Consider the following 27,604-nt stretch of genomic DNA (forward strand, 5'->3'; position numbering starts at 1 on the left):
CCTTAAAGATGTTAACTTCCTTCATGACAATGACGATGAGAAGGATTAACGAGTTTTTACTTTTTAAAGTTCAATTCTTAGCACGAGTGGGAAGATATGCAATGAACATCAATTATCCCAGAATTGGAATCGTACCAATGTTCAAATAGTGACAGACTAAGTAAGTATTTCAAATCATTCTCGCTAACCAACCAGCTACCGTTTGGCCCAATAAGAAAGGTTGATTACATAAAAGTGCAAAAATGTTTACTTAATTTATATTTCGTTTCAGTACAGGCTCCTATAATACACAATTAAAACTTTTCAATACAATAAGTACAATATTTTACAGAAAAATATATACATAAAATCAATAAATAAGTGATCTCTAAGATATCAAAATCAACTACATAAAGTTAAATATTTTGAATCTCAGCTCTACACATATGGTCAGTCAATTGCTTTACAAATATAGATTCAATGTATTGAGTTTTGAAATTTGTGTAGCTTTATTTGTGCTTTATTCAGTTATGACTACCAAAATAGTCAGAGCTAATATCTTCATTTAAATCATCACAGTTTCTCAGTTGAACTTTCTGGCTGAATATCGTAAAATGAGAAAAAAAAACCTGAACTCAACCGTTACGTTCAATTTTCTGTCTAGTTAGACTAGAGTTGTCTATTCTATGAATTCATCCTAGATTCTCGTTTCACAATGGAAGTATTTATAATGGTTTTCGAATTGTTTTCCTCAACACTCTTTAATTGAATCATTCAATCTATGATTTGGGTAAAGCAACGAACTACCAACATAATAACATTTTTCTGCTGACAAACAAATTGAATCGTTTTACATGAGTAACATCGAGAAAACTTTTCAATATAAATTTCAGGTAATATTAAATACAACGAAATATTTATGATCAATTCATAAAAAGTTAATAAGGATAAGAACCATAATGTTTAAAACTTCAAACATTTCAATAATTTATATTGTTTATTACAGTGACAATTTTGTGAAAAAGGCTCGAGCGTTCATTGGTATAAAAGAAAGTGATTTTCGTAAAATTCAACTTTGTGCATTATTTTTGGTATTGAAATCTGAACCGATGAGAGGTATTGAATGCCATACGAATAACTTTGATTTATCGGCATATTTAAAATTTACTTTTGGAGGAATCACATTTCGGGACTGTTACAATACAACTTTTTTGCTATGTATGCAAATTGTCTCATTAATTTATCTGCAATGTCGAAAGAATAGAATAGAAAAAAATAGTAATATCTTTTGTGAAGTTTCTGAGAGGGAGCGGACTGAATTCGAACTTTGTAAAATACATTTATAACATTATACTAACTTTTACTTCAATATTATGTAACTTTCTGAAAATATTCGTCTTGGGTTTTGTCACTGTCAAGTTTTTCAATTCTATGTACGAGGAATTCTATTTATAATGACACATTGGGTTCCATATTCATTAAGTCAAAATGTGCAAATCAAGTGTGATGGTATAAAAAAATATTTAATTTTGAAGGAATATTCCCTGAGATGAAACATTTTGAGAGGAATCTCAAAATTCACTCATCTCAAGTCTTTGATAAAACTTGAGTTCGATTCAATATCAAAGGAGAGCCTCATGACACAAGTACCCACCCACAGTTTTGAGATGCTCTTCTACCAAATGGTTTGATTTGTATTGAAAAAAAACCAGTCAAATTGCGGCTCATTCAAATAGTATCAAATGGTTTCAAAAATATTTCAAGGCTATGAAAATAAACTATGAAATGCATGCTATTAGAAGTTTCAACTAGAGTGATATAGTAGAGTGATATTTCATGACTTGTGAAAATGAATAGCACTTAAATATTTCATTTATATATCAAAATAAAAATGTTCTAGATACACAGTTATGCAGTTTCTTCATTTCTTTTAACGTGCCAATTGTATGATGAGTGCGGCACACATTTCAAAAAATTCCATTGTATGATGACCAGTTGCCTTCTGAGGGTTCAGGCTGGAGCTGGAACTTTGAATAGGGGTAGCTACGAAATCCTTGAGTACATGACTAATGTTTGATTCATTGTCTTCATTGCTTAAACTCTTGAAGTCCAAGAGATAGCTTTTATAGTCAACCTTGAAAAAAAGTTTTTACTTCATTAATCACGTTTTTTTGTTTGTTTTTACTGAGTAACTGATAGGAGACTGATCCAAGAAAAATTTTCTCTTTCACAATGAATTTCATCAAAGAGTGTAAATTTTAACGACCGAATGTAAATGTAGCGAAGCTATTTTCTATGTTTTGTTTGCGTGATCTGCAGGTTTTTATACCTTACGTTTCGTCCACTACTGCGGTGGACTATCAAAGGCGTTAAGACAAAGGACGAAGTGCTTGGGTTTTCCTCATAGCACATACTACATTCGAGGATGAAATTTTTTATTGGTGGTGGCCGTGCTTTCGTTTCTATTGGTTGAATTAAATGACCTCTTTCCACAAGATGTGATGACTAGATATGGTTTAGGGGAAAATTCAAAGAAGTAGCATATATGTTGTCCAACAACGCGTTTAGCCAAGCCAGCGTAGAGATACGTAACATATGGAAACCTCTAATCAAGCGGAACATGACCAACTCCAGCCAAACGGTCAGCTCCCGCTAAAACCAATGAAGCGGAGAGAGGGGAAATCACTCAAATGACCTATAAATAGTCAGATCTCGGAGGAATAAGTCCAGTTATCACCCGAAGACGATTGTGGATACTAACAATCGAAACGTCGTGAAGTGACTTGGTTTGGAATCTTTTAATTTCAATTTTTTGTTATTATTTTTTTAATTTTCAGCTCGTGTTAATAGTTAATTTTTTTTTGGTTGTTGCTTGTAATTTCATTGTTATTTCAGTTTTTTCCTTAACTCATATTTTTAATAATTGTTTGACATCTGGTATTTTCCCATTTATTTTCAAAATTTGTAATGTCATACCAGTCATAAAATAGAGCTACTACCCAAGACTATATAGGGCGGCAAAAGAAATTCAAAAACAGAAAAACAATTTCAATTGAAAATAAGGGGGATTCAACATCAATGTAGTCTGGCTACCTACAAGAAGAATACATATTGTGACGTTAGCTGTCAAACTGACAATCACAAATTTTTTTGGTGCGAATAAATTGTTATTTTCTCAGTGTTTCTGGTTGATGCTCAACCATAAAACCAGTGTTTATCTCTCGTAATAGTGTAGTGCGTTGGTTATTGTGTGCAAGTACCCTCCGGACTTCTGGTGAGTGCGTTCTAATTTATCATTTTGCGAGACTGTTCATAATATCGATCGCCCTTGGGATTATACAGGGAGTGAGTTATTAGTAGCAGTATGCTCGACAGCTTGATGGCCAGGGATAGGGGTGAAGTAATTACCCTTATGGGTTTAATACTTGATCGCCTAGGCCTGAGCCCATCAGAGTTGTTAAAGGGCAGACCCGGGGCGGTAGTTCGGACGCCCTCTGACCCCCCAACAGGGGTCAAAGAGCTTCTTGAGCGTCCGCCACGGAGAGTATCCCTCATAGATACTTCTGACTGTGCCACTCCCTCTGCACAGCCTGTTTCAATACAAGTAGATGTAAACAAGCCGCAAGAACCGGCTAACAAAAAGAGACGATTTTCAGAGGAGTTTCCTCCACTCCCGACTAAACCAGCCGTCCCGGCTAATAAAAGCACCGGCATGAAACCCAAAAGGGTAGTCAGAAAAACAAAGCTTCGTGACGAAGCCAAAAATAGCACTTCCGAGTCGGAACTTTCCACTACTGAATCATCCGTAGACGGAGAAGGTGAAATGTCTGTCGATGAAATCGAAAACAAGTCAGAAATTACAGTGACGACCATACAGGGTGGCTCTAGATAGCCACAACAAAATCAGGTTGGAAACCAAAACACTCAGGGAAATGTCTCTCCCATCCCTCTGCGATTTGAGGCGCCACAAAACGTCAAAAAATTACGCGTCCCCCCAATTGTCGTTCGTCAGAAGGACAAGTGGGTCAAATTAGCTACCCTACACAAAATTAGCTATACAAAAGCGGTGAACTTGGCTGACGGCATTAAGGTCCAGCCTTCCACTATCGAGGACTACAGGAAAATGTCCAAACTCCTGGTGGGGGAAAAATCCCCCACCACACGTACACCCTTCCTGAAGACAGACAAATTAGAGCTGTCTTCAGAGGAATACCAGAACATTTGGAAACCACTGACATCGAGGATGCCTTGATGGAGAAGGGTTTTCAGCCAACATCTGTCTCCAGGATGATGCGCGGGGATCGCCCACTTCCTCTGGTTTTGGTTCAAGTGAGCCAAAACCAGAAACATATATACGATGAACGTGAACTCCTTAACGTTAAAGTTAAGGTTGAGCCCCAACATCAGAGGACACTGGTAGGGCAGTGTCACCTATGTCAGCGGTTTGGACATAGCCAGAGGAACTGCTTAGCCATTCCCATTTGTGTTAAGTGCGCCGGCAGACACCTTTCAGGTGAATGTAAAAAACCAAGAGCTGAACCTCCGAAATGCAATAATTGCAAGGGGGTGCATACTGCGAACTACCGGGGTTGTCCTGAGTTCCCCAAAGTTCGCAGGAGGACCAAGGTGACCGCAAATGCCCCCAAAATGCATCTACACCTGGGAGACGTCCTGCTGGTGCATCTAGCACGCGCCCGGGGATGAGCTATGCAGGAGCGGCAAAGAGCGGCAACACCTCCACTAAGCCGACTGCAGCATCCAACAGTCCTAGTTCGAAAGTTAATGACATCTGCTCCGCTCTGGACCAGATGAAGAAACTATTCATCCAGTTCCCCGTACTTGAAAAAATGTTTACGGTGAACACCAACGTGATAGCTGGAACCTGTTAATGGCTAGACAACTAACATTGCCTAGTTCTCTTAAGGTTATATTTTGGAATGCCAACAACATTTCAAATAAAAAACTTGATTTCGAAAACTTCCTAATTGCGCAAAACATCGATGTCGCACTTGTGCAGGAAACCCACCTGCACAATGAACCTTTTGGCATCCCAAATTACCGTTTCTACCATAGAGAACGAGTTGGAAGTGCTGGAGGAGGAGTTGGCATTTTTGTCAAACGTAACCTTCCTCACGTACAATTCGGCATTGACTCGGATCAGTTACACGGCACGGAAGCCGTAGGCGTTGAACTCCAACTGAGAAGAGGTCGTCATAGACTAATCTCAGTTTACAACCCTCCGCGGAATCGTCTACTCCCAGAATCACTGGATGAACTGCTGTTGTCGACAGATACCCCCACAATTGCTGCTGGTGACTTCAACGCCAAGCACATCTGTGGAGCAGAATCACCAATGCGAACGGCCGAGCGCTCCATGCGCATGCTGACAGGCATGAGTATCGAGTGATGGGTCCAGGTGAGTCTACGTTCTACCGTGGGGATAACAGACCTGACGTGCTTGATATCGCACTACTCAGGAACGTCTCCATGTCCTGCGAAGTGTACACTTTGTCGGAATTAGACTCAGATCATAATCTAGTCATCCTGATGCTGGGTGATGATCCCCCTCCTCAGGACTATCGCATGAGATCATCCACGGATTGGGAAGCCTTCAAGGCTCATCTAGTGGAGACACCTACAGACCGCGAGGCACTTCAAACTCGCAACGGTCTCGACGCGGCAGTGGCAGATTTTGAACTGTCTGTGAACAACGCTTTTCGCGCGGCCACAACTAGGACAGAGTGTCCTCTGCGAAACTATAATTAGTTTCCTCCCTAGATAAAGAATCTTATCCGGGAGAGAAACCGACTCAGACGAGTTTATCAGCGGACCCTCTATCCTAGGGACAAGGCTGCTGCTAGCAGGATGGCCAACCAAGTTAAGCAGGCCATCATTGACTATAGAAACGAGAGGTGGAGTGAGTGTTTGGAATCTCTTGAACCTGGGGATGATGAGCTATGGCGAGTCACCCGCAGGCTCGAGAAGAGGAAAACTGCTCTTCATGGACAGCGCGGCATCTGCTACTCCCCCGCCGAAAAAGCGTTGGCCTTTGCAGATACAATGGAAAATCAGTTCCAACTTAACGTTGATCCGGATGATGATATTGACCGTGATATCCGGCTGGAACAGCGAGTTCAGCGTATCCTCAGGGAGAATGATGACGATATGATCCGTCCAGCTTCGGAGGAAGAACTGAGGGGGTACATTAGAGCCTCCAAACCCAAGAAGGCTCCGGGAATTGATTCAATCAACAATAGGTTGCTGAAGCAGCTCCCGGAGAACTTTATCAGATATCTGTTGGACATCATAAATGGCTCAATCGCCCTCAGATACTTCCCCCGAAGATAGAAGCATGCCGTAGTTGTCATGATTCCGAAACAGGGCCAGAACCCGCTGTTTCCCCAGAATCATCGTCCAATTAGTCTGCTTTGCTCAACGGCTAAGCTGGCTGAACGTGTTGTGCTACAAAGGTTAACTGAAGAAGTTGAAGACCGAAAGGTTCTGCCTGATGAACAATTCGGTTTCAGGAGGGCACACTCCACCGAGCTGCAGGCCTTGAGACTGGTCGAAAACTCCATCTCAGAGCTAAATAATAGGAAGACAGTCCATCTTGTCCTCTTGGACATTTCAAAAGCCTTCGACCGAGTATGGCACGAAGGCTTATTACACAAAATGCTCGATTTCGACCTGCCTCGGGGCCTGATCCGGTGGATTAGGTCCTTTCTGAAGGGCAGATCATTTCAGGTCCGAGTTGAAGGAACCCTGTCTCCCGTCAGGGAAATCCAAGCTGGAGTGCCTCAAGGAGCTGTGCTGTCTCCACTATTGTACTATTGTACAGCCTTTACGTGAGCGACCTTCCTAGGTTCGATCACGTGAAGGTTTCCCTATACGCCGATAATACGGCTCTCCTCGCTTCTTCCATGAGACGGGGGTTGGCGGTCGTCTACATGTAACGCGCATTGGACGACCTCGAACGCTGGTACCTGGAATGGTACCAGGAATGGTACCTGGAATGGTACTCAGGCGATAGATTTGGGGAGGCGCAACGTTTCTCCAGATACAAGAGTCACGATTTCAGGCAGGGAGATCGAATGGCAAACGCGAGTCAAATACCTAGGTCTTTGGATAGACCGCCGACTCACCTGGGTAAATCACGTTGATTACATCAAGGACAGAGTACAAATGAGGATAGCCAAACTCTATCCTCTGATCAACCGAAAGTCCAAGCTCAATCTTAGGAATAAGATTTTACTATATAACACGTTGTCCAAGCCTGTCATTATGTATGCTTCAGGCGCTTGGGGACAAACCGCTCCGACAAACCTCTCCATTCTGGAGAGATTGCAAAACAAACTTCTCAGGATGCTGGTGAATGCTCCATGGTTCGTGCGGAATGAAGCCATCCGCAGAGATTTGAAGCTGTTAACTATATAGCAGTCCATTCAGTTGAGGAATCAGAGAGTTTTCGAGTCAGCGGAAACTTATGATAACCCATTAATTAGGGAAGCTGTAGATTACACTATAGACGACCCCACTCGATTTAGAAGGCCCCGTCGCTCGGTTGAGTGAAGGCCCCACGACGTCTGTTAAAATGAACAGTTTGTTCATCAATACCCCAGTCAGGAAGGGGCGGCATAGATGTCATTGACCTTTATGCCGCCACCAAAACACTCTTAATTATGAACCACTCGTCCTCCTGACGAGAGACAGTTGAAAGGGTAAGGGAAAAGTTTCCAACCTGATTGAAATGAAGATGACTATCGACCTACAAGAAGAGATCATTCAATTTGATCAATAGAAATGAACCCACGTCAGTCGTCAATGGAATAAAAGTGGATCCTCCAACCTAGAATTTAATATTTGCTGTGAGAGGATTCGAGCTATTCTTCTGTTGTCTCATTGGCATTTTTTATGTTGTAGACGAAACGTCAGGCATATGAACCTGCAGACCACTCCCAATCACCAAATTAATTTTCATCAAAGTTATCACTTGCTCAAATATTCCATCGAAACATTTTAGTATAGTTGGTTTTTATTTTAAATTTTCTCTCGGAATCCACGAGAGATGTGAGTTCCTGTATATAGTACAAAATTGCAAAAAAACACCACTATACAAAATAATGTAATTATGCAAGGCCAAATAGGAAATGATAATGAAAATCTATCAACTTATTCAGCTATTCAAAACCTATGTTCATCCCACCATCTCCAAAACACGAATGCATCATTATGTAAACATTTTACAAATAATACAAATACAAAAAAAATAGTCGAGATTAAAAAGATAATTTATTTTAGAAGAGATTTGTTTTTGGGGTTTCTACTTCTCCTTCATTATGCAAAAATTTAAAAAGGAAGAAAATAATTAACTTCAATATGGATGTTTTTCAAAGATGTTTCTTTCATATACAAATTGGAAGAAGCCCATCAGAAACAAATACTTTCCGAAACATATAAGTGAAATTTCCATCAATACTCTCTTATGTTTGAAGGTGATTGACAATGTTTCGTGATGAATTTCACTAGTTCGGACTTCCATTGTCTATTATATAAAATGATTTGAAATCCCTGAAACAAGTAAAAAAGAATAATTAAAAAAGAATAGTTGAAAATAACAATTATATTAAGCAACAATAAACCTGAAATGAAATGATAGTAAAATAACCTACAAGTAAAAATATAATAATTGAATAAATAAAAATTAAAGGAATGCAAAAAGAAAATAATAAAAATAAAAAAGTGTAGAGATTCCAAGTCACGTTAGTGAACTATCATTTCATTTCAGGTTTATTGTTGCTTAATATAATTGTTATTTTCAACTATTCTTTTTTAATTATTCTTTTTTACTTGTTTCAGGGATTTCAAATCATTTTATATAATAGACAATGGAAGTCCGAACTAGTGAAATTCAATACTCTCTTATATTATGACGTGTAACATTAACTGTAAATGATACTTGTTTCAATTTCATAACGAACATATGGAGTACAAACTGTAATTCAATGTTTATATGTTCAAAAGTAGTTCAACAGGTTTTTTCTTCCAGTTTGTATATAAAAAAACTGCATGATCTACACATTTTTGTAAATAGTTCATATTGAAGTTGATTACACTCTTCTGTTCTTTATCAATTTTTGACATTTCTTGAAAAGGGCGAGTCAAAAAAATTCCATCAGTTTAGTGCTCTCGGGTGTAACAATTTTTCGAACCTTCAACTGTTTTCTTACAGATATCGATGAAGACTATCTTTTAAAGTAATAATTTTTCAAATGAAACCCCCATGCTTCTTATTTAAACAAACACTGAAAAAAGTATAGAACTTTTTTTTTGGAGAACAGTGTACTTTTTGAGAAAAATAGAGAACTATACAGTGACATCCCCAAAGCATGCACCTAATGGAAAACTTATTTATTGAGGGTTTTTCGACAAAAAGTTATTCTTGATAAAAGTTTGTGCATCCCCTAAAACTAAACATACATCAACAAAATAGGGTAAAACACACGTAATATACGAGGAGCCTTCAAATATTTGATTGTAAGGCAAGAGTAAAAAAAATCTGTTTAAAATCTGTTTTTCCGTTAATCAACTGTCGCCCCCATACGAACGACAACTCTCAGAAGTTGAAAACTTGTGCGAGTTAAGGACTTCCGAGGTCTTACCTTTTAACGTGTGATTCCTAACACGGTTGCAGAATCATCCCAGCTTCGAGAAAAATATCTGGTCGAGGCGGGAATCGAACCCACGGTCCTCCGATCGTGGGTCGGGCGCACTACCACCGCGGCCAATTCCACAACAAAGTACTCTCATTTTGAAAAATCTCAGGAAATGTTAGTTAGAAAAGTTGTTCAGCATTGAAAAATACATCTAGATTTGAATTCATGGCCATCTAAGTGAAGTTTCATATTTTACCAATTTTTTTAAAATGGGGACCACGGAAAAAAATGTTTGCTTAAACGATAAATAGACAGCATCCTGTATACAACGGTTTATTTTAAAACTCTGTAATATTACAAAAATACACCACTATGGTGTTAACCACGGTTAATTTTTTGAAGAGAAAAATCATTTTAAAACATTTTTGGTATAAAGTTATTTTTATTTTTTGTCAACACCGAAAATTACTTCAAATTATACAGTATTGTAACAAGAACTTAATATTCAATAATATCAAATCACAAAACATCAAAATGAAATAGGTATTTTGGAACAAACTCATTGATTTTCTGGAGATTATTTTGGAGAATTATTTTGGTGTGTACAGTTTTCTGGTTCAGAACAGTGTTCCGAGCTTTTGAGAAGCAGCCTTTGCAATTCCAGCAACATGATTTTGCCAAGACATATTGGTGTCCATTTTAACCCCCAACAAACTTATCGAAGCAGAAAGCGGAATTGTCTGACCTGACATTATTATATCCGGTTCGGAGACATTTATCTTCTTGAAGAAAACCGATGCCAGGGTTTTTGTGGCATTGAATTGAACCTGGTTACTATTACATCAATTCGAAATCACTTCTAGATCCACATTAAGATATGCAACCTCCTGCTGCCGGTTAAGATGTGCCTTCGTCGACGATGTCCTGAAATGTAAATGGAATGACGAGACAGTGTGCTGTCTTCAACAAACCAATATATTGGTTTCTTGTTTTTTTTTTTCAATAAGTCGTTGATATGCAATAAACAGAGGGTTGGAGATAATATGGATCTCTGGGGAACACCTGCGTTGATGGTGACAGTATTCGAGAGATATCCATCGACATTCACCTGCAGGAACGTTCTTTTAGGAAGCTGAAAAGCCATACACAGAAATGATCCTCATAGCATCGAAGTTTGGCCTGCAAACCCTCACGACGCACACGGTCAAAGGCCTTAGAAATATCAAGCTCAACAACTCATGATTTTCCATATTTGAGGATATGGTGGTTTACGACTTTCTCCATGATTTTTGATATCACTGATAGCAAAGCGACTGGTCTATAGTTATTTGGGAATAGGCTGAACGCGAGCAATCTTCCAACCTGTCTTGTAAGACAGGTTGAAAAGTCTGCAAAATACTGGTGCGAGTCGATTTGCGCACTTTTTAAGTACGATGACGGGCACTTCATCAGGGCCAGTCGCCTTGTTGATATTGAGCTGTTTCAAAATTGTGGATCACAAGAGGTTAATTACTGAAACAAAATATTAGGTTGTTTCAAAAAATTTGCTCGCTTTAAAGTCATATGTTTTTGTAGCTCCACATTTCAATTAATATTTATTCTACCGTGTTGTGAATTTATTACTCTATACATTGATGCTCTTCATTTTTTCAAATTTTAATTTTTTTAGCTTCTTTTCGGCTTATTACTATATTACTACAAATTTGAATTGAACCAAAGTGCTGCCGAAACACACCAAAAAATTAACCAGGCAATCCAATCAGTCTAGACTTCGGTGAATACAAAAGGTCGGATGTTTTGTTTCAATATTTTAATTAATGTCTTGGCACCCCAATAGTGGGAAACAAAGTAAATCCAACAACATTTTTATCGGGACAACTTTTGGGGGCCTAAAAACCTCGAAATTTTCAGTTTTTTGCTTATACATCTTTAAAGAAGCCTCCTGCAAAAAACAATCTTTCTCAAAATAAAGTCATTCTGCGTTGAATGACTGATTGAAACATCAAAATTGGTTCGGCCGTCTAGGAGCAATCGCTCGTTGAAAAATGGCTATTTTTTCCAACTTTTTCGAAAAACCCATTTTCGGCACTTTCAAGAGCCGTAACTCTAAAACGGTCACTCCAATCCAAGTAATAGAATTAAAGTTGTAGAACATGAAATTCTCCGTTCAGGAAGTACCACGATTTTTAAATTGGCACAATAGGCTAATATCAAATATTTCAACAGACGATTTTACCATCTTACTTATCTGTTTAAAACCCTTTCTAGTCAAAAAACCATTGTCAAAATAACTTAATAATAGTGGGAAGTGGTGTTCAGGCTAGCAACAATAAAAAATGTGTAATTTGGTATTGAAAATTATTAACATGTTCATAAGTAATTGAAAATTTATGTATAGAGAATTATACCAATATACTACTACTATACTAATAATACTTCCAATAAATTGATGGATGTAGCCGTTACTAATAATACTTCTCTCTCAAAAAATCAATAGTGATCAAAATGCAAATGAAGAAAGGTGTTTAAAATATCTTTAAAAAACGTTCAAAAATGTCTGATTCTTCTTGTTCTGGCGGAGGACGATGGTTTCATCCCCGTCATCAGATTCGAGAAGCTCTAGGAGGTCGTTGTAGTTATTTTCGTCTTCGTCAGGAGTCGTTGGTGGAAAGGGGAACCATTGCAATCACTGCCAGCGGAGTGCTTGCACGTGGTTGAATACAGCAGGCCTGCTTTCTGACAAGAACACGCGGAGGTACACCCTCGTTTGCAAGCACAGGAGATGCTTCTGAGGAGTGTCTCTGGTGCTACGTCTCTTGTCGTTTAAATGGGGGCCATCCCCACTGCTCAGGATCGAGCGTGTTCCCAAGCCATACTTGTATTTGATGGTAGGTCTTCTAGCATCGCGCGTAGAGTGCAACCGTGCCAAGTCGATCTTTGTGCGGGAGACACACTTCGAAAAAATTACATAACTCATCTGATCAAGGGTGGAGGATGGGCTCCCGTCCCCATAGCCAGCCTAGAGTGCTATCATAACCTCTTCACCATAAGAGGCGACCTCTTTAGGTGTACTCGACGGTTTTCTCCAACAATGATGAGTTATTGTTGCAGAGAGTTCTACACACCTTCTGCTTCCCCTGGCCGGTGTTGTGTCTCAGCCACAGAAGGCGTGTGTGAACAAAATGGTCGCTGGATCGAGTCTGAACAAAGAAACATCATAGTTGACGTCACCAATCCTACCTCTTTCTGGCTTCAAGGAATACAGATTTCTGGTTGAGAGCTGGTTAGCACATAATTTAATTTAATTTATTGATCTTTTAGATACAAATAAGATAAGTCAAATATACACACATACATTATTACCCAAGAATGAATATTATACTGTTTCGCCGTTTATTCGTGTTTCTCTGGATAGGACAGATATATATTCGTCAGTAGAATAAACATAATTCGAAATCAATAGATATTTCAGATACTTTTTGAACAAGTATTGATTTAACTTTTTGACATGGGGAGGTAGAATATTGTATAAGTTGACATCGATAGAGTTTCTACTTGACTTTTTCAGTCTGAATCTACTGGCCCTCAACAAATCACATTCTCTAGTCTCATGATCGTGGTAATCACAATTTCTGTTTAATGTTGATTGATTTTTATGAATATCTATCAAAATCTGATATAGATAAATAGAAGGTACTGTCATTATTTTCATCGAAAGGAAATGAGGTCTACAGGAATCTAAGAAACCAGCCCCAGATAATATCCTCACGGCCTTTTTTTTGTAACATAAATATCCTATTTGCGTTAGTACTATTTCCCCAGAGAATTGTTCCATATGATATGTGAGAATGGAAAAAAGCGTAGTAAGCTGATGATAGCGCCTGTTGAGAGATTATATGTTTCAATTTCCAAAGAAGAAATGTGTATTTCGACAGTTTAATACTAAGTTGTTCAATGATGTGTTGAGTTTTATTGTCGTTTAACATTAGATTATTTCTTTTGAACCGTGTGCCAGCATTCTTTTGAATTTGATTTATATCGCGCACCAAATTACCCTTGATTTTTCCGGATGCCGTAAGAGTAGTATCATCGGCGAAAGCAAAACAATTATGGGATGAAGGAAAAGAGATCATTTATATAGATTATGAATAAAAGAGGCCCCAGAACCGAGCCTTGGGGAACTCCACATGTAACTGGTTTTAAGCCTGATACATTGTTCGAGTCAATTGATACATATTGGTATCTGCTTGTCAGATATGAAGAAAAAAGAGACAGGGGGGTTCCTTTTATGCCATAGTCATCAAATTTTTTCAGTAGAATAGAATGGAAGACGCAATCGAATGCTTTTGTTAGATCACATAAAGCAGCAATAGTGCGTTCTCCTTTTTCAAAGCAAGTTATTATATTTTCGATTACTTTCTTTACCGCACTTATTGTGGAGGATGATTTCCTAAATCCGAATTGATTAGTGTTGAATAGCTTGTACTTATGAAAATATTCATAAAGCCTATTTTTTACGATGATTTCACATAATTTGCCGAAAATTGGGACGATCGATATTGGCCGGTAATTTTCAATTGCATCCTCACTGCCTTTCTTAAAGATTGGGACAACTCGGGTCACCTTGAATTCACTTGGAAATATACTTTTTTCGATACACACGTTAAAGAGTATTCCAAGCGGTTCAATTAGATACGAAGCCATTTCTATGACAATTCTACTTTAAGTTCATATGTATCAAACGAGTTTGAGTTTTTCAGATCAGATATTGCCGCAGCAACTTCACTGTTCAAAATTGGTTCCATGAAGAAGGATTTTGGTGTATTTGGTTTGTCCGTTATTGATAGAGGAATATAACGGGAATTTGAGGGTGACAGATCCTCAGATATTCTCACACCTACGTTAACAAAATATGAATTGAAGTCATTCGCAGTGAACTTACTTTCACGATGTTTAATACCATCTCCATTCTTTTCAAAATTGGTAAGTTTCCAACTGTCTCTAACTTTATTTTCCGAATTTAAAATAAAGTCATCATATGAACATCTTTTCGCTGATAGTATCATATTTTGGTATTCAACGTTCAATGCAAGATAAGCCTGTTTGTGTATCTTATCCTTTGTACAATTAAATATAGTTTTTATAGCTTGAACTTAATTTTTTATGTTTTTTTTTGGTCATTCATCCAGTGGCCTGTCATGAGGACCTGAAAGTCAATATCTTCCCCAACTATTAACACAATGAGATAGTCCTGTACCTTTGAAATAGCTGAAGTAACAATTAGGTAGTTTGCGTTCTCATCCGCTTGCTTCACTTCTATGACACATTCTTCGAATTCAGTCTTCAGTAAAAGTATGAATCGGCTCTTATTTTTGTCGTTTGGCAAAAATTTGTCCTGTGCTACTTGGCTTGTCATTCTGGCTTCAACAATAACTTCTGCAGATTGATGGCTGAGCATTATTAGCAGCCGCTCGGTTCGTTTTGTTCCAGCAGCTTCAAGATAGCCGTCAAATACCACAACCACCTGGATGCCATAATGCTACTTCACGTATGATGAATAGCATTAGTATTTTGAGGCCTAACGACTTTATGGAGCATCCATTAACAACAATAAAGTGCTCCTGCTTAGCTAAATTAGCAGAGTCTATGGGACGAATACTTTGTACAAAGATACTTTTGTTCTCTTTCTCGGATCTCATTCGGAGAACTGGGACCTGGGGTAGGGTGCCAATTCATATTAAAGATAAATTTCCATGTCCTCATCAGACTGTTTTGGAACACAAAACCTATGAAACAAAGTTAGTGGATCAATTGCAGTCACTTTCATGATTCCTGCTTTCCAACTGTTGACAACAGAGGCCAAGGTTGTTACCTTGTCTGCATTAATTTTGATCACTATTGACTTTTCGAGAGTAGGAAAATTAGTTTTAGTATAGTAGTAGTATATTAGTATAATTATCGACTGTATATACATTTTCAATTACTTATGAACTTGTAAATAATTTTTAATACCAAATTAAAATTTTTTTAAACATTTTTTATTGTTGCCGGACTAAACATCCTTTCTCACTGCATCGAGTTATTCTTACAGTTGTTGATGAACCTAGAAATGGTTTTAAACAGTTAAGAAATAGCATTGAATCCTTATCTCTTGAAATACTTGATATTAGCCCATTGACTTTTTTGAGGGAAAATGGAAAAATTGTCGGTATGTATGGGAGAGTGTGTATGAAAGAGCCAGTTTTGAAAAACATCAAAAAAAGTTAACGTCAGGTGATGGTTATTGAATAAAATTGCTTTTTGTAAATAATTAGTTCAATAGTTGGTTATCCAATCAAAATAAAATGAGATACTATGACAAAAATTAGTAATATGACAACTTAAAGAAAAAAGGGAAATCTGCTCTTTCAAAGCAAAATGTGTATGAAAGATCTGGGCATGTGCTATGAAAGAGCCGGGTTCCTCTTTACAAAAAAACAGTCTTTCAGCAAATAAAAATCACTTAATAAACTATATATGTTATATAAATCTTATCAAACTGAAAAATTGCTCATTTCTGTGAAAATCAGTTATTTATCAGTCTTAAATCATAATCCACTCGTTCATAACTATTCAATATCTTGTTTTGAGTTAATTCTGCTGATATTTCCACCTTATTGTAGCCATAGACTCCAACCTCAAAGTGGATCAACTAAGACAACAGGAGACATTCACAATGGACATCGATGAGCCACTAAGGCACTTCCCAAAGACAAAAACCGACCAGCATCAGTCGGCACCGGTCAACAGAAGAGGTCCGATAACGCCCATGTCCGCACGTTTCACAAATCACCGTCCGAAAATTAATAGAAATGAGCGTCGAAGTTCTGCCTCACCCACCATTCTCCCCAGACCACTTGCCAACCGACTACCATCTTTTCAATTGATACCTTTCTCACTGGTAGAACCTTTGCCAATTAGGACCAGGCAAAAGCAGCCTTGGTCGACTTCATCGAATCCCAAGCACGCATTTTTTTTACTGGCAGAATTAATCGACTTGTGTTACATTGGCAACAGTGCACTGATTCAAATGGCGCTTATTTCAATTAAATTGAATAAGTATTCACTGATATATTACAGTAAAAAGTAGCGGACATTGAAGCGGACAAAACTTTTGAAACAACCTAAAAATATATTGTCTGAAGAAATTGATAATTATCATGGTATTCCGAAAGGAAGTTTATTAGAGCCATTATTATTATTTTTATTGTATATTGATGATATTGTACACATTGCTGGAAATTATTCAATACATTTATTTATTTTCAATGGAAGAGGTTATCAAATCTACACTTGTACAAGTGCAGAAATGGTGTAGTCAGTATAAACCCGCTTAAAATGATTACTATCTGAATATTTGAACATGTGGACATTACGAACATTATAAAATACACCAATAGTTTTTCATTTCAACTATTGTGGAACTATTTTGTATTTACTCAAACAAAATGAGAAATGTAGGTCACAGAAGTTACAAAACAGAGGAATTCATCACATATCAAAAGAATTGAATTGGATGTCAGTAATCAAATATTTCCGTGTTTTAAATTAATATTCATATATAAAATTCACTTTAATGAAATGAAAAAAAAAACACTTTTGTCTAATTACCACTGGTACATTTTATTTATACGACCGGTTTCGGGTTTGACCCCATTATCAAATATAAAACTGAAATCTGAAGTTTGAAGCCTCGGTTATTTCAGATATGCTGCAAGGACAAATATTTGAAAGAATAATATTATGCTACATTGTGTTAGCTCATATATAAATTGCAGATTGAAATATTCATTGACCCAAGAGCATTTGACCGAGGGAATCTTGAGGACTCAATCTGTAGAACGATGGAGAAGTAGAAAGTGAAAAAGCTTTTTTTCTTATACGATAGTGTTAACTGAAAATGAATGACACTGAATCAATTTGGTCAATACCTTTTGTCATAATAAAGAGAAATACTCTGACTTTTTTTTATTTATCTACTCTAAAATCAAAGTTGCTAAATATGTCCAACAATTAGATACAAAAAATAATAAACCCTGGTTAGAAATTCTCTACAAATGATGCCATGTAGTTTGCTTATAAAACTTCGATCAAACAAATCTGAAAATGACATTTTGTTTTTGCTTGAACAGCAAATTCAAATTGTTGATAGAATCGTTAAATTTAATAATAAATAGTGCTCATGGCCAACTTATCTTACTTACTTGATACAGCTGCAGAGACATCATGATATGCCTATTGAGCATTTTGTTCTTGTGTCTAACTCTTACATGATACGGATTTATAACTTTCCATTCGTAATCCAATGCCTTCATAGCTCTATACACTTCCATCATGATGTCATTAGGTTTACTTTGGGAGCGAATACCTAAATGCCACTTGGCTCTTTTAGCTGAAAAATATATATCATTAAGCTATGAAAATAAATATTTGGAATGGAAATTCAAACAATCAATGGAAAACAACTATTTTCCTGTTTAATACTGGGACATACATTTCGTTATATCCGACAGATATTTTTGCAAGGTGAATCATCAATAAAATCAAGTGAATAACATAAATCTGTCTTGGTTAGATATGTCCTGCACTGACGAGAAGTAATTCTCTGAAACCGATTCGTAGGTGATCATTTGATTCATTTCAGGAATTTCGCGATTTGAGAAGGAAATTGAGAAATGACACCAATTCAGCTCACACATTATATTCAAGCAAGGTTCAGCAGGAAATTGGTAGTGATTCTAGATCATTCTGGCATTATCTAAACAGTAAAAAAAGCAGCATAGGTATGAACAAAATTGAATATTCAAATGGCATTGATATAAATGCCTTTGCAAAACACTTCAGTTCAGTTTATTCAAATGACAGTGTTGATAGTTCAGCATTTACTGATAATACCAGTCTTGAATTGATATATATATATATATATATATATATATATATATATATATATATATATATATATATATATATATATATATATATATATATATATATATATATATGCACTATATAGATCATGATGATATCATTGATGCAGCTAGGAGTTTAAGATAAAAAAGTCGATTGTGCCTGATTATTATATACTACTGATTATATTCAAAGATCTTGTCGACTTCTTGTTATACCCATTTAAAACTATCTTTAACCTGTTCTTGAAAAGCAAAACAGTTCCTGACATCTGGAAAGAAATAAAGGTTATTCCAGTCTTCAAAAAAGGTGACAAAACTTTTCGAGACTGTCATTGTCAAGTATCCCTATAGATTAGTTTCTCCTAAAATATCACAGTTCCAACAAGGCTTCATGCAAAAAAGATCCACTCTTAGTAATCTTAGCAATGTTACCCAATTTATAGCTGAAAACTTGGATAGTCGTGCTGAAGTGGACATTATATACATGGACTGTGCTTAAGTTTTTGATGAAGTCTCACATCCAATTCTTCTAAGAACACTAGAATATGATTTTTGTTTTCATCCCAACCTGATAAAATTTGTCAGTTCATATATATCCAATCAAAAACAAAATGTAATAGTGAAAGGGCATAAGTCCAGTCCATTTATTGCATCATCTGGAGTTCCCCAGGGTTCCAACTTGGTCCTTTGTTATTTATTATATTTATCAACATTCTTGTAAAAAAAATATCACATCATCTTGCTACTTGTTGTTTGCAGATGACTTGAACATTTTTAGAAGAATATCAACAGTCGAAGATTGTGCACATCGACAATACGATATAAATAATATCTTTGAATGGTCAAAAAAGAACAAATTGTTATTCAACGTTCAAAAGTGTAATACTATGATCTTCTTCCAATAAGATGGATGGTATAAAACTCAACAGAACTCGAGAAATGACAGACCTTGGTATTTCTTTTGATTATGAATTATCATTTAGATCTCATATACTTGTGATGCACTGTTTGGAACCTTGGGTGTACTAATGAATATTACTGGAGTTTTATCCCAACACCAAACCATTATTTTAACACCTCGAAACGTGTTTCGATTACCAAGTGATCATCTTCAAGAGGAAAAGTAAAATAAATATACTTACAATGTTATTCTTATTTATATCATAGATACCTTTTCTAGGTACCTGCGTCTTAAGTGTCTTAAATTAATTTCACAATATTGCCTTATCTACTAGTCTTAAATTAATTTTACAATGTGTCCTTATGTAATACTCAGGTAAATCTAATAATTAAAATATTATTTCAATAAGCTATATAGTATACTATTAGGTATTGGTCCACCATCCTTATTCATAATATTATTATGTTTACTCATTTCCACACTCTCATAGGCATCTAGATGACTATTGTTGTTATCTTGTCTAACTAAATATTATTTCAATAAGCTATATAGTATACTATTAGGTATTGGTCCACCATCCTTATTCATAATATTATTATGTTTACTCATTTCTACACTCTCATAGGCATCTAGATGCATATTGTTGTTATCTTGTCTAACTAATCTTAATGTCTATAGAATGGTTTTGTTGCAAAATATGATGCCTGTTGCCTGGTATGGAAGATCACAAATTCGGTTTTTTTCAAATTGAGAAACAGTCGGTTGGCGGAGAACCACTCCCCTAGTTTCCCTAGTAATGTGGTGCAGTCATCTTCAATGGCCTTGATGCATTCTCGTTCCACTATAAAGGCTGAATCATCAGCGTACATAGTTATATTATAGTCTGGTATATATTCAACGAGATCAGCAGTGTATAGTGAAAACAGTATTGGGGCTAGTACGCTACCTTGCGGAACACCTACTTTCATCCTTACATGTCCTGAGCGATACCTACTTATTGACCCATCTGGTTCATTATGAGATATTTGAACGAATTGACTTCTATCTGACAGGTATGAGGTAAACCATTTTGCCGCTGTACCCCTAATTCCTACCAGCCAGAGTTTTTTTAAGTAAAACTTCATGAGGAACGCAGTCAAAGGCCCTACTTGGATCACAGAAAAGCCCTATTGGTGTTCGATCGTTATCATTTCCGTTGAGAATTTTGTTATGGTCGCCGTTTGAGTGGATTTTCCTTTTCTAAAGCTGTGTTGTTGTTCAGGCAGTAGATTATATTTGTTAATGAATGAAGTGATTCTGTTGAGCATGCTGCAGTATTCGAAGATCTTAGCGAAAGGAGAAATCCCTGATACTGGCCCATAGTTTTTGATACTCCATTTTTCTTTCTTTTTATGTATCGGTGTAATTTTTGCTGACTTCATATGACTAGGAAATATCCCTGTTTCCAGTGATCGGTTCATTATGTGTGCGATAGGTATGGCCAACTCTTTGTCAAATTCTCTCACAATACTGGCAGGAATTTCGTCTGAACCTGTTGACATTTTATTTTTTAGTTTTTTTTATTATAGTAAGCATTTCTGCATCGCTAAATGGCAATAAAATGATGGAATCTGGAATACTTTTTCCCGTAAAATTGAAGTTGTGCACTTGAGGTATTAGTTTAATTACTTTTTTTGGATCTTCCATAAAGAAGTTGTTGAAGATATCTGCAATTTTTTGAGGATTTGTGATTTCTACAGAATTATGTACGATTTTCATGTTATCCTTAGTTATTTCTTTATTTCTGAGTGTGTTTATAATTTTCCATGAGGTTTTACTTTTATTTTCCGACTGTGCTATTTTTTATTAAAGTATTGTTTTTTTACATTCTTCTACTAGACGTGAATGTTGTTTTTTCTTGATCTTATAACTTTCACAAAGTTCATTATGTTGTTTTTGTAGGATAGAGGATCTTTCAACTTTTTGCTAGAATCCTTGAGATCGTCTGTCACCCAGCTGGTTCTTCTGTGGCCATTTTTATGCTTTCTGTAAGGAAAGGGGAAACACTGGTAAAATATAATTTTAAATCTTTTGAAAAAGAGGTTGAACATCTCGTCGGGTTCATTCTTTTCATATATCTTACTCCAGGTCTCGAATTTCAACATTTCTGAAAACTTCTGTTTGTTTTTGTAGTTAAAGTATTGACTATATGTCTGTGATGTTTTAATAGTTTTATTCAATTCATTTGTATTAACCATTACCATTATAGATTTGTGAGCCGACAGAGATGTATCTGTAAGGATTATCTTTGCTTTAACATTCCCAAAAATGTTGTCGATTCTGGTACTACTGTGATCAGTTACTCTGGTATTTTCGAAAACCAGTCCAAATTGAGACATAATATTTATGATTTCTCTTGCTTCTAGGAAAGAAGTATCAAAGTTTATATTAAAATCGCCGGTAACCCAGATACTTGCGTCTACTGAAAAGCAGGTGTTGAGAGTTGCTTCCAGTCTAGAGAGGAATAATTGAAAGTTTCCAGTGGGAGCTCTGTATATGTTCATAATGACATGCTTCTCTCCATTTGAGGTCCATTTCAGGCAGCATGCCTCAAAATCTTGTTCAGAACTGTATTCTCTGACATCTATTATGTCTGCCTCAATATCTTTCCTAGCGTAAATGGCACAGCCACCTTCACGGAGGATCGACCTACCATAGTAAGTTATCAGTTTGAATCCATTGATTGAGATATTACACACTTCAGTATCCTTAGCCCAAGTTTCTATTATTGCAATGAAGTAGAAGTTTCTCTCGTTTAATTCCAGCTCTAAAAGATGGTTATTGTTTCCTATACTAAGGACATTCATGAAAAATATGAAGTCAACTAGTTCTTTTGCGGTGGTACCGCGTTTTGGCGGTCTTATATTATTTTGCATGACTCCTGTAGACGGTTTAGGGTTTAGGCAGCGTTCTGTAAATTTTTGTCCATTTGTGCATGGTTCTGTTTGGGTAGATGTTTCAGTTAGGTTGCCTTTCAAGTTTATAAAAAAGAATTTGGTCAACTATCTTCATCATTTACTTGATTATCTAAGAAGTGTTGACCTAGCTTGAAATTAAAACGATTAAACCTTATTTTGTTCGGCCAGAAGCTTGGATCGTAGATTTGGTCTTTCAGGTGAAATTCTACTCCAATCATGAATGACTGATTATCTCTTTTTTTATATTTTGCGTCTCTAATTTTTTTACGGAGATATATTCTGACTCAGTGCAATCTTTTATATATTTGTTTATATGTTCCCCTGTAACTCGATCGGGGACATGTGATACAAATAACCATATTTTTTTATCTTTGTTTTCCGCAGAAACCTTCATCACCATCTCCGCTTCCTACATTATACCTTCTTTTCAATTGTGATACTGTTTTGTATTCTTATGTATCCTGATCTTCCTGTTTTGTTAGATTTATAATTTCATTCATTTTCTTTTCGGTTTGGATTTGAAGTAATTCACCAGCTACCTGGTTAGCTTTGATATCTGGGACACACTGTCTACGGAAGTTCCCTCCTGACTCAGGTTGCTTGTTTTTACTGCTTTTTCCTGATTCACTGAATGAATTTTGATTGTTTATGGTTTTTTGCAGTGGCCTCTTTTTACTGGTGGTGACTTTTTCTTCTGTTTCATTAGAGTTTTTTGTTTGTCCAGATGTATCGTTTTGTAGATATATTAGTTTATTTTTTAGGGATGCTATTTTATTATTTAATAGTGAAATTATATATTCTTTATCACTTAAGATTGTTTCTTTATCCCTGATAATTTTTTTCAGGAGACTATTTTCTTCCTTTAGGAATACTTCCTCTGTCATGTGTGGTGGGTCATTCATGCTCTGGTTCTCTGCTTCATGTCTGCATTCTGCTTTTTTCGATTCACTGGGTTGTTTTAAACATGCTGGATGATAAGTCTCTCCACATTTTATGCACTTATTTACAACTTTTTTCAGACAATGTTTGCAAGTAGAGTCACTGTTTTCTTTAGCGTGTTGTGGCACTGAACTCACATCACCCACCATATCTAAGAGTTCAAAACAAGTTTCTGAGATATCTTCACTTCAAAGAAACAGGTAACTATGGCCTTCATATTTACAAAGTAGTACTATTTAAAAAGTACAACATACAAACCCTCGAGAAAAATAGTGTATTTGCATACTTAATATACCATTGCATCCATACTGAAGTAGATGATCCCCGTCTTCTATCAAAAATCAATTTCAATGTATCTGCTTATGAAACTAGATTGTTTCACACATTTTATATTGAATTGGCAAAAACAAATTATAAATGAAAATGATCCATTAAATGCTATGTGCAATGCCTATAATAATGTACAAATTGACGGTGATATCTTCTTCCAAAATCTTACTAGTTTTAGAAATAGGTTGTATCAAATTGTATAACTCTTTGAATATTTCTTTTTAACTTGTTTGTCATTTTGTAGTATGTACAAATCTATTTGTGATATTTACCTTTCCTAATCTGTAACTGGGCCATGGTCTGTAGAGTTTGTAAATAAATAAATGTACTACTGCTGGACGAATGAGAAACATGTGAAAACTTGCACAAATATTCATCAGATATAATCTATTCTCTGTCATGGTTTTAGCTAGAGGAATAGTTGTTTTTCAACAAGTATTAACCAGATCCAACTAGTAGAAATAAATGGGGATTGTACAAAAATTTACAGAGGTATCTACCCAAGATGTTCGTGTTTAAAGGAAAATCTTTCTTATGCAGAAAACTGAACAATTATGACATGAGGGCGGAAGGACTTCAGTCGATAGCAAGTTGAGCAAAATTGTAATTTTGTTCAATAAATTACAATTATTATTATTACGACATGAAACTTAATTAATGAAATTAAAAAACAATGTATATTATTTAAAATATAAACTAATTGAATGAATAAAATAAAATACTCTGTCTGACCATTCTTTACATAAATGAATTTTCTGCTATAATCAGAGCCTCACCTCTTTTTTCAGTGCTACTCACAGGTGGCTTCTGTGGAATAATTCTTTCAGGGTGGGGTTTCATTGGACTGCTATACTCGGATGTGCCACTACCCATTAAGTTAACTGGTGGTGGACTACCAGCAACATAAAAATCTTTTATTTCAGCTTTAGCAGCTTCATCAGCGATTCGCTTATTGTCAATTATTAAGTGGTAGGCTATGGCTAATTGATCATGGGGATCCCCACTCAGAAGGGCACTGTGAACCTCTGTCTCTTGAACTCCAAATTTATCACATACCTAAAACACAACATTCAATCAAAAAGATTCCAATAGAAATGGTTGAAGATTCTTACTTCTTTTATGGCATCAGTATCAATGACCGACGAGTCCTGTTCTACAGGGGAAGGGAATAAATAGGCTGGGCATTCCTTTTGGAACCAGTCATGCTTTTTTATATCATCTATACTAGCTCTTTTCATTGGATCTATCTGTAACATTTGACAAAGCAGGTTGACTACCTGCTTATTCAAATACTCTGGGATAGGAAATATTCCTGCTTTGATTTTTCGAAAGAGAGTGGGGACATGCTCATCATCAAATGGCAAAGTACCACAAAGCAGAGCATAAAGGATTACCCCACATGACCATATATCTACTTCAGGTCCTGCATATAACTTTCCGGATATAACCTTGAATATAAATAATACAATTATTTATACAAAAAAGAATGTTTAGCGAGTGTGCTGATACACACTAATAAAAAAAGCTATTAGACAAATATTCGATGGAATTGGCGGATATTTGAAGAAAATCCATGATAACTCATTTGAATAATATTTATTGCGAGATTTTCTCTCAACAGTTTACAAAAATCTCAACATACGTTTCCTTATATGATAGCTTCTTCGAGTGTTCAGTACTCATACGAGCTCCTCGATTTTTACTTCCAACTGAACAACAACTATTTATATATTTATGCATCCACTACTCTTACATTAATAATTCAATTGAGAAATGCGAAATAGGAAGATTGTTAACATCATTTTGCACAATGGTAAATGTCTTGTTCAGGTATTGAATATTCCCTTAATTTTAGCTAAACCTCCTAAATAAGCTCCCCTCACTTCCTCTTATAGAGATAGCACCAAAAGAAAAATCAGATAGAAAGTACTCTAGAAGAAAATCTAATATTCAATGAAATCAACAATTTTCTTCTATACACAATCGAACATTTCTAAATTCACTTCCCTTACATGGGAAAAAATAGCAAAATATCTTTGGCCTAATAAATGACTCAATTATGACTTTATTACTCTGGGTATCAAGTGTTATAACCAATGCGTAAAATTAATTGGTGAAATAAAAAATTTTGGAGTTTTCAAAGCAACATTCCATGACTTTTTAATTAATCATGCGTTTTATTCTGTAGATGAGTTTTTAAATTTTCCTATCGATAATTCTGATATGTAAATCTATTAACCATGCATTTATGTTATGTGTTTGTTCATGTTATATGTAATTGACTAGTCTGATAAGTTTTAATACTGTACTGCACTGTGTAAAGCTTCATGAATGAATAAATATTATCTATTTATCTTGATGCTGTGAAAGTGGTGAAACGTGTTCTTTAAATCACCCCAGTTGAGCTTGCAGAACTACTTTGGATTTTTACTTAATTTTCAGGCCATAATTTAGACTAATTTTGTACTCTATTCCCGGATATTTACTCTTCATTTAACGGACATATCGTCGCTCAACTTCAAGCTAGCAGGACTGAACCACAGAAAAACATTTTAAAAATGTCCTTATAGGATGAAACTGCAGTAACAGTAGTTACAAATAAAAGTGGCAAAAAACATAGACTGTTTCAATTCTCTTTTCTTCATTGTTCAAGTCAGTTAATTCTTTAATTCGTTACAATATGTTAAACATTAGTGAGTTCTGCTAGCGTAACTGTAAAAGTGGTAGAAACAAATTGAAATCCTCCACTTTCTAGAAATTAACAACTTCAAATAATTTTAGGCTCTTTCGTTACCCAATTGAACAACTTTTTACCTCTAGTTTGAATTGAATAATTGGATGACTAACTTGATAATGTCTAACACAGTAGTGGAGGAAATGTCAGGTGTAAAACCATGCAGATCATGGCCAAAAACCTGGAAAATAGCTTTAACACAGATATCTTCGGCTGTGACAGTTATTGAACAAATATAGGTTTCTGAAAGTCAAATTTCAGTTTGTCTGAAATCTCAGTGGAAAAAAATTATCGAATTTTGAAGTAGAACCCATGTATATTCACTGAATATGAAAAAAATGGAGGAAGGTTATACCTCTGGAGCAGCATAGTTTGGTGATCCACAGCTGGTTCTCAGAAATTCACCATCCATCATCATGTTGGACAATCCAAAATCAGCAATTTTTACATGCATATTGTGATCGAGCAATAAATTCTCTGGTTTCAAGTCTCGATGGACAATCATATGTCTATGACAATAATCAACACCTGATATAATCTGCTGAAAAAATCTTCTTGCCTCATGCTCATGTAGCTTTCCATGTTTAACGATGTAATCAAAGAGTTCTCCACCAGATACATATTCCATTATCATGAATATATCAGTGGGAGTACTTATAACTTGGTAAAGTTTAATAATATGAGGGTGTCTAAAAAGTTTCAGGTTCTGAATCTCTCTTCGAATTTTTCCTACCACATCTAAACTTTTAATTTTTTGTCTGTTCAAGATTTTGACAGCTACTTTATGTTTTGTAAGCTGATGTTCTCCCATTTTAACTTTTCCAAAAGTACCTACACCCAAAGTTTTTCCTAAAATGTAGTGTCCGATTTTCACCAAGGGCTGTGCCCCTGGTTTACTTTGTTCAGACATGTTTCAGAAACCAATTAAAATTTTTTGATAACTCCACAAGTAATTCAAGTCATGAAATAACTAATTTTCATAAACGTTTGAATCTTTCAAAAATATTCTTCCATATAAAAACATTATTATCCTATAATTTATACAGGTTATGTATGTTCGTTGACATGTTGACAAATGACTACAGATTACAGAAAAGTTTAAATTTCAGTGTTCTGTAAAAATGACTTCTTTGTGACCGTGATGACTGTGGGTTCTCCTTACA

The 27,604-nt window shown here is 35.9% G+C and overlaps 1 protein-coding gene across 1 annotated transcript; it reads right to left on the reverse strand.

Annotated features, from left to right (window-relative positions):
- Window positions 1-243: 243 nt before the first annotated feature.
- AMPKalpha (AMP-activated protein kinase alpha subunit) lies at window positions 244-27,523 on the reverse strand. The gene is made up of 5 exons (XM_074176027.1): window positions 26,797-27,523; window positions 24,820-25,155; window positions 24,484-24,763; window positions 17,876-18,063; window positions 244-2,113 (listed from the first exon to the last, which is right to left on the reverse strand). Exons 1-5 carry the CDS (start codon window positions 27,349-27,351, stop codon window positions 1,910-1,912), a joined length of 1,563 nt encoding a protein of 520 aa, XP_074032128.1. The 5' UTR covers window positions 27,352-27,523; the 3' UTR covers window positions 244-1,909.
- Between the last annotated feature and the right edge of the window lie 81 nt (window positions 27,524-27,604).

This window comes from Leptinotarsa decemlineata, unplaced genomic scaffold (genome assembly GCF_025532065.1).
Source record: "Leptinotarsa decemlineata unplaced genomic scaffold, Ldec_3_MD MMD2_tig00001393_RagTag_RagTag, whole genome shotgun sequence".
NCBI lineage: Eukaryota > Metazoa > Arthropoda > Insecta > Coleoptera > Chrysomelidae > Leptinotarsa > Leptinotarsa decemlineata.

Excerpts from the sequence above, each read along its gene's own strand:
- AMPKalpha (XM_074176027.1), bottom strand. The coding sequence starts at position 27,351 with ATGTCTGAACAAAGTAAACCAGGGGCACAGCCCTTGGTGAAAATCGGA. Across the intron at positions 25,156-26,796 it reads CAAACTATGCTGCTCCAGAG|GTTATATCCGGAAAGTTATA; the intron begins GTATAACCTTCC and ends TTTATATTCAAG. Across the intron at positions 24,764-24,819 it reads ATACTGATGCCATAAAAGAA|GTATGTGATAAATTTGGAGT; the intron begins GTAAGAATCTTC and ends GTTGTGTTTTAG.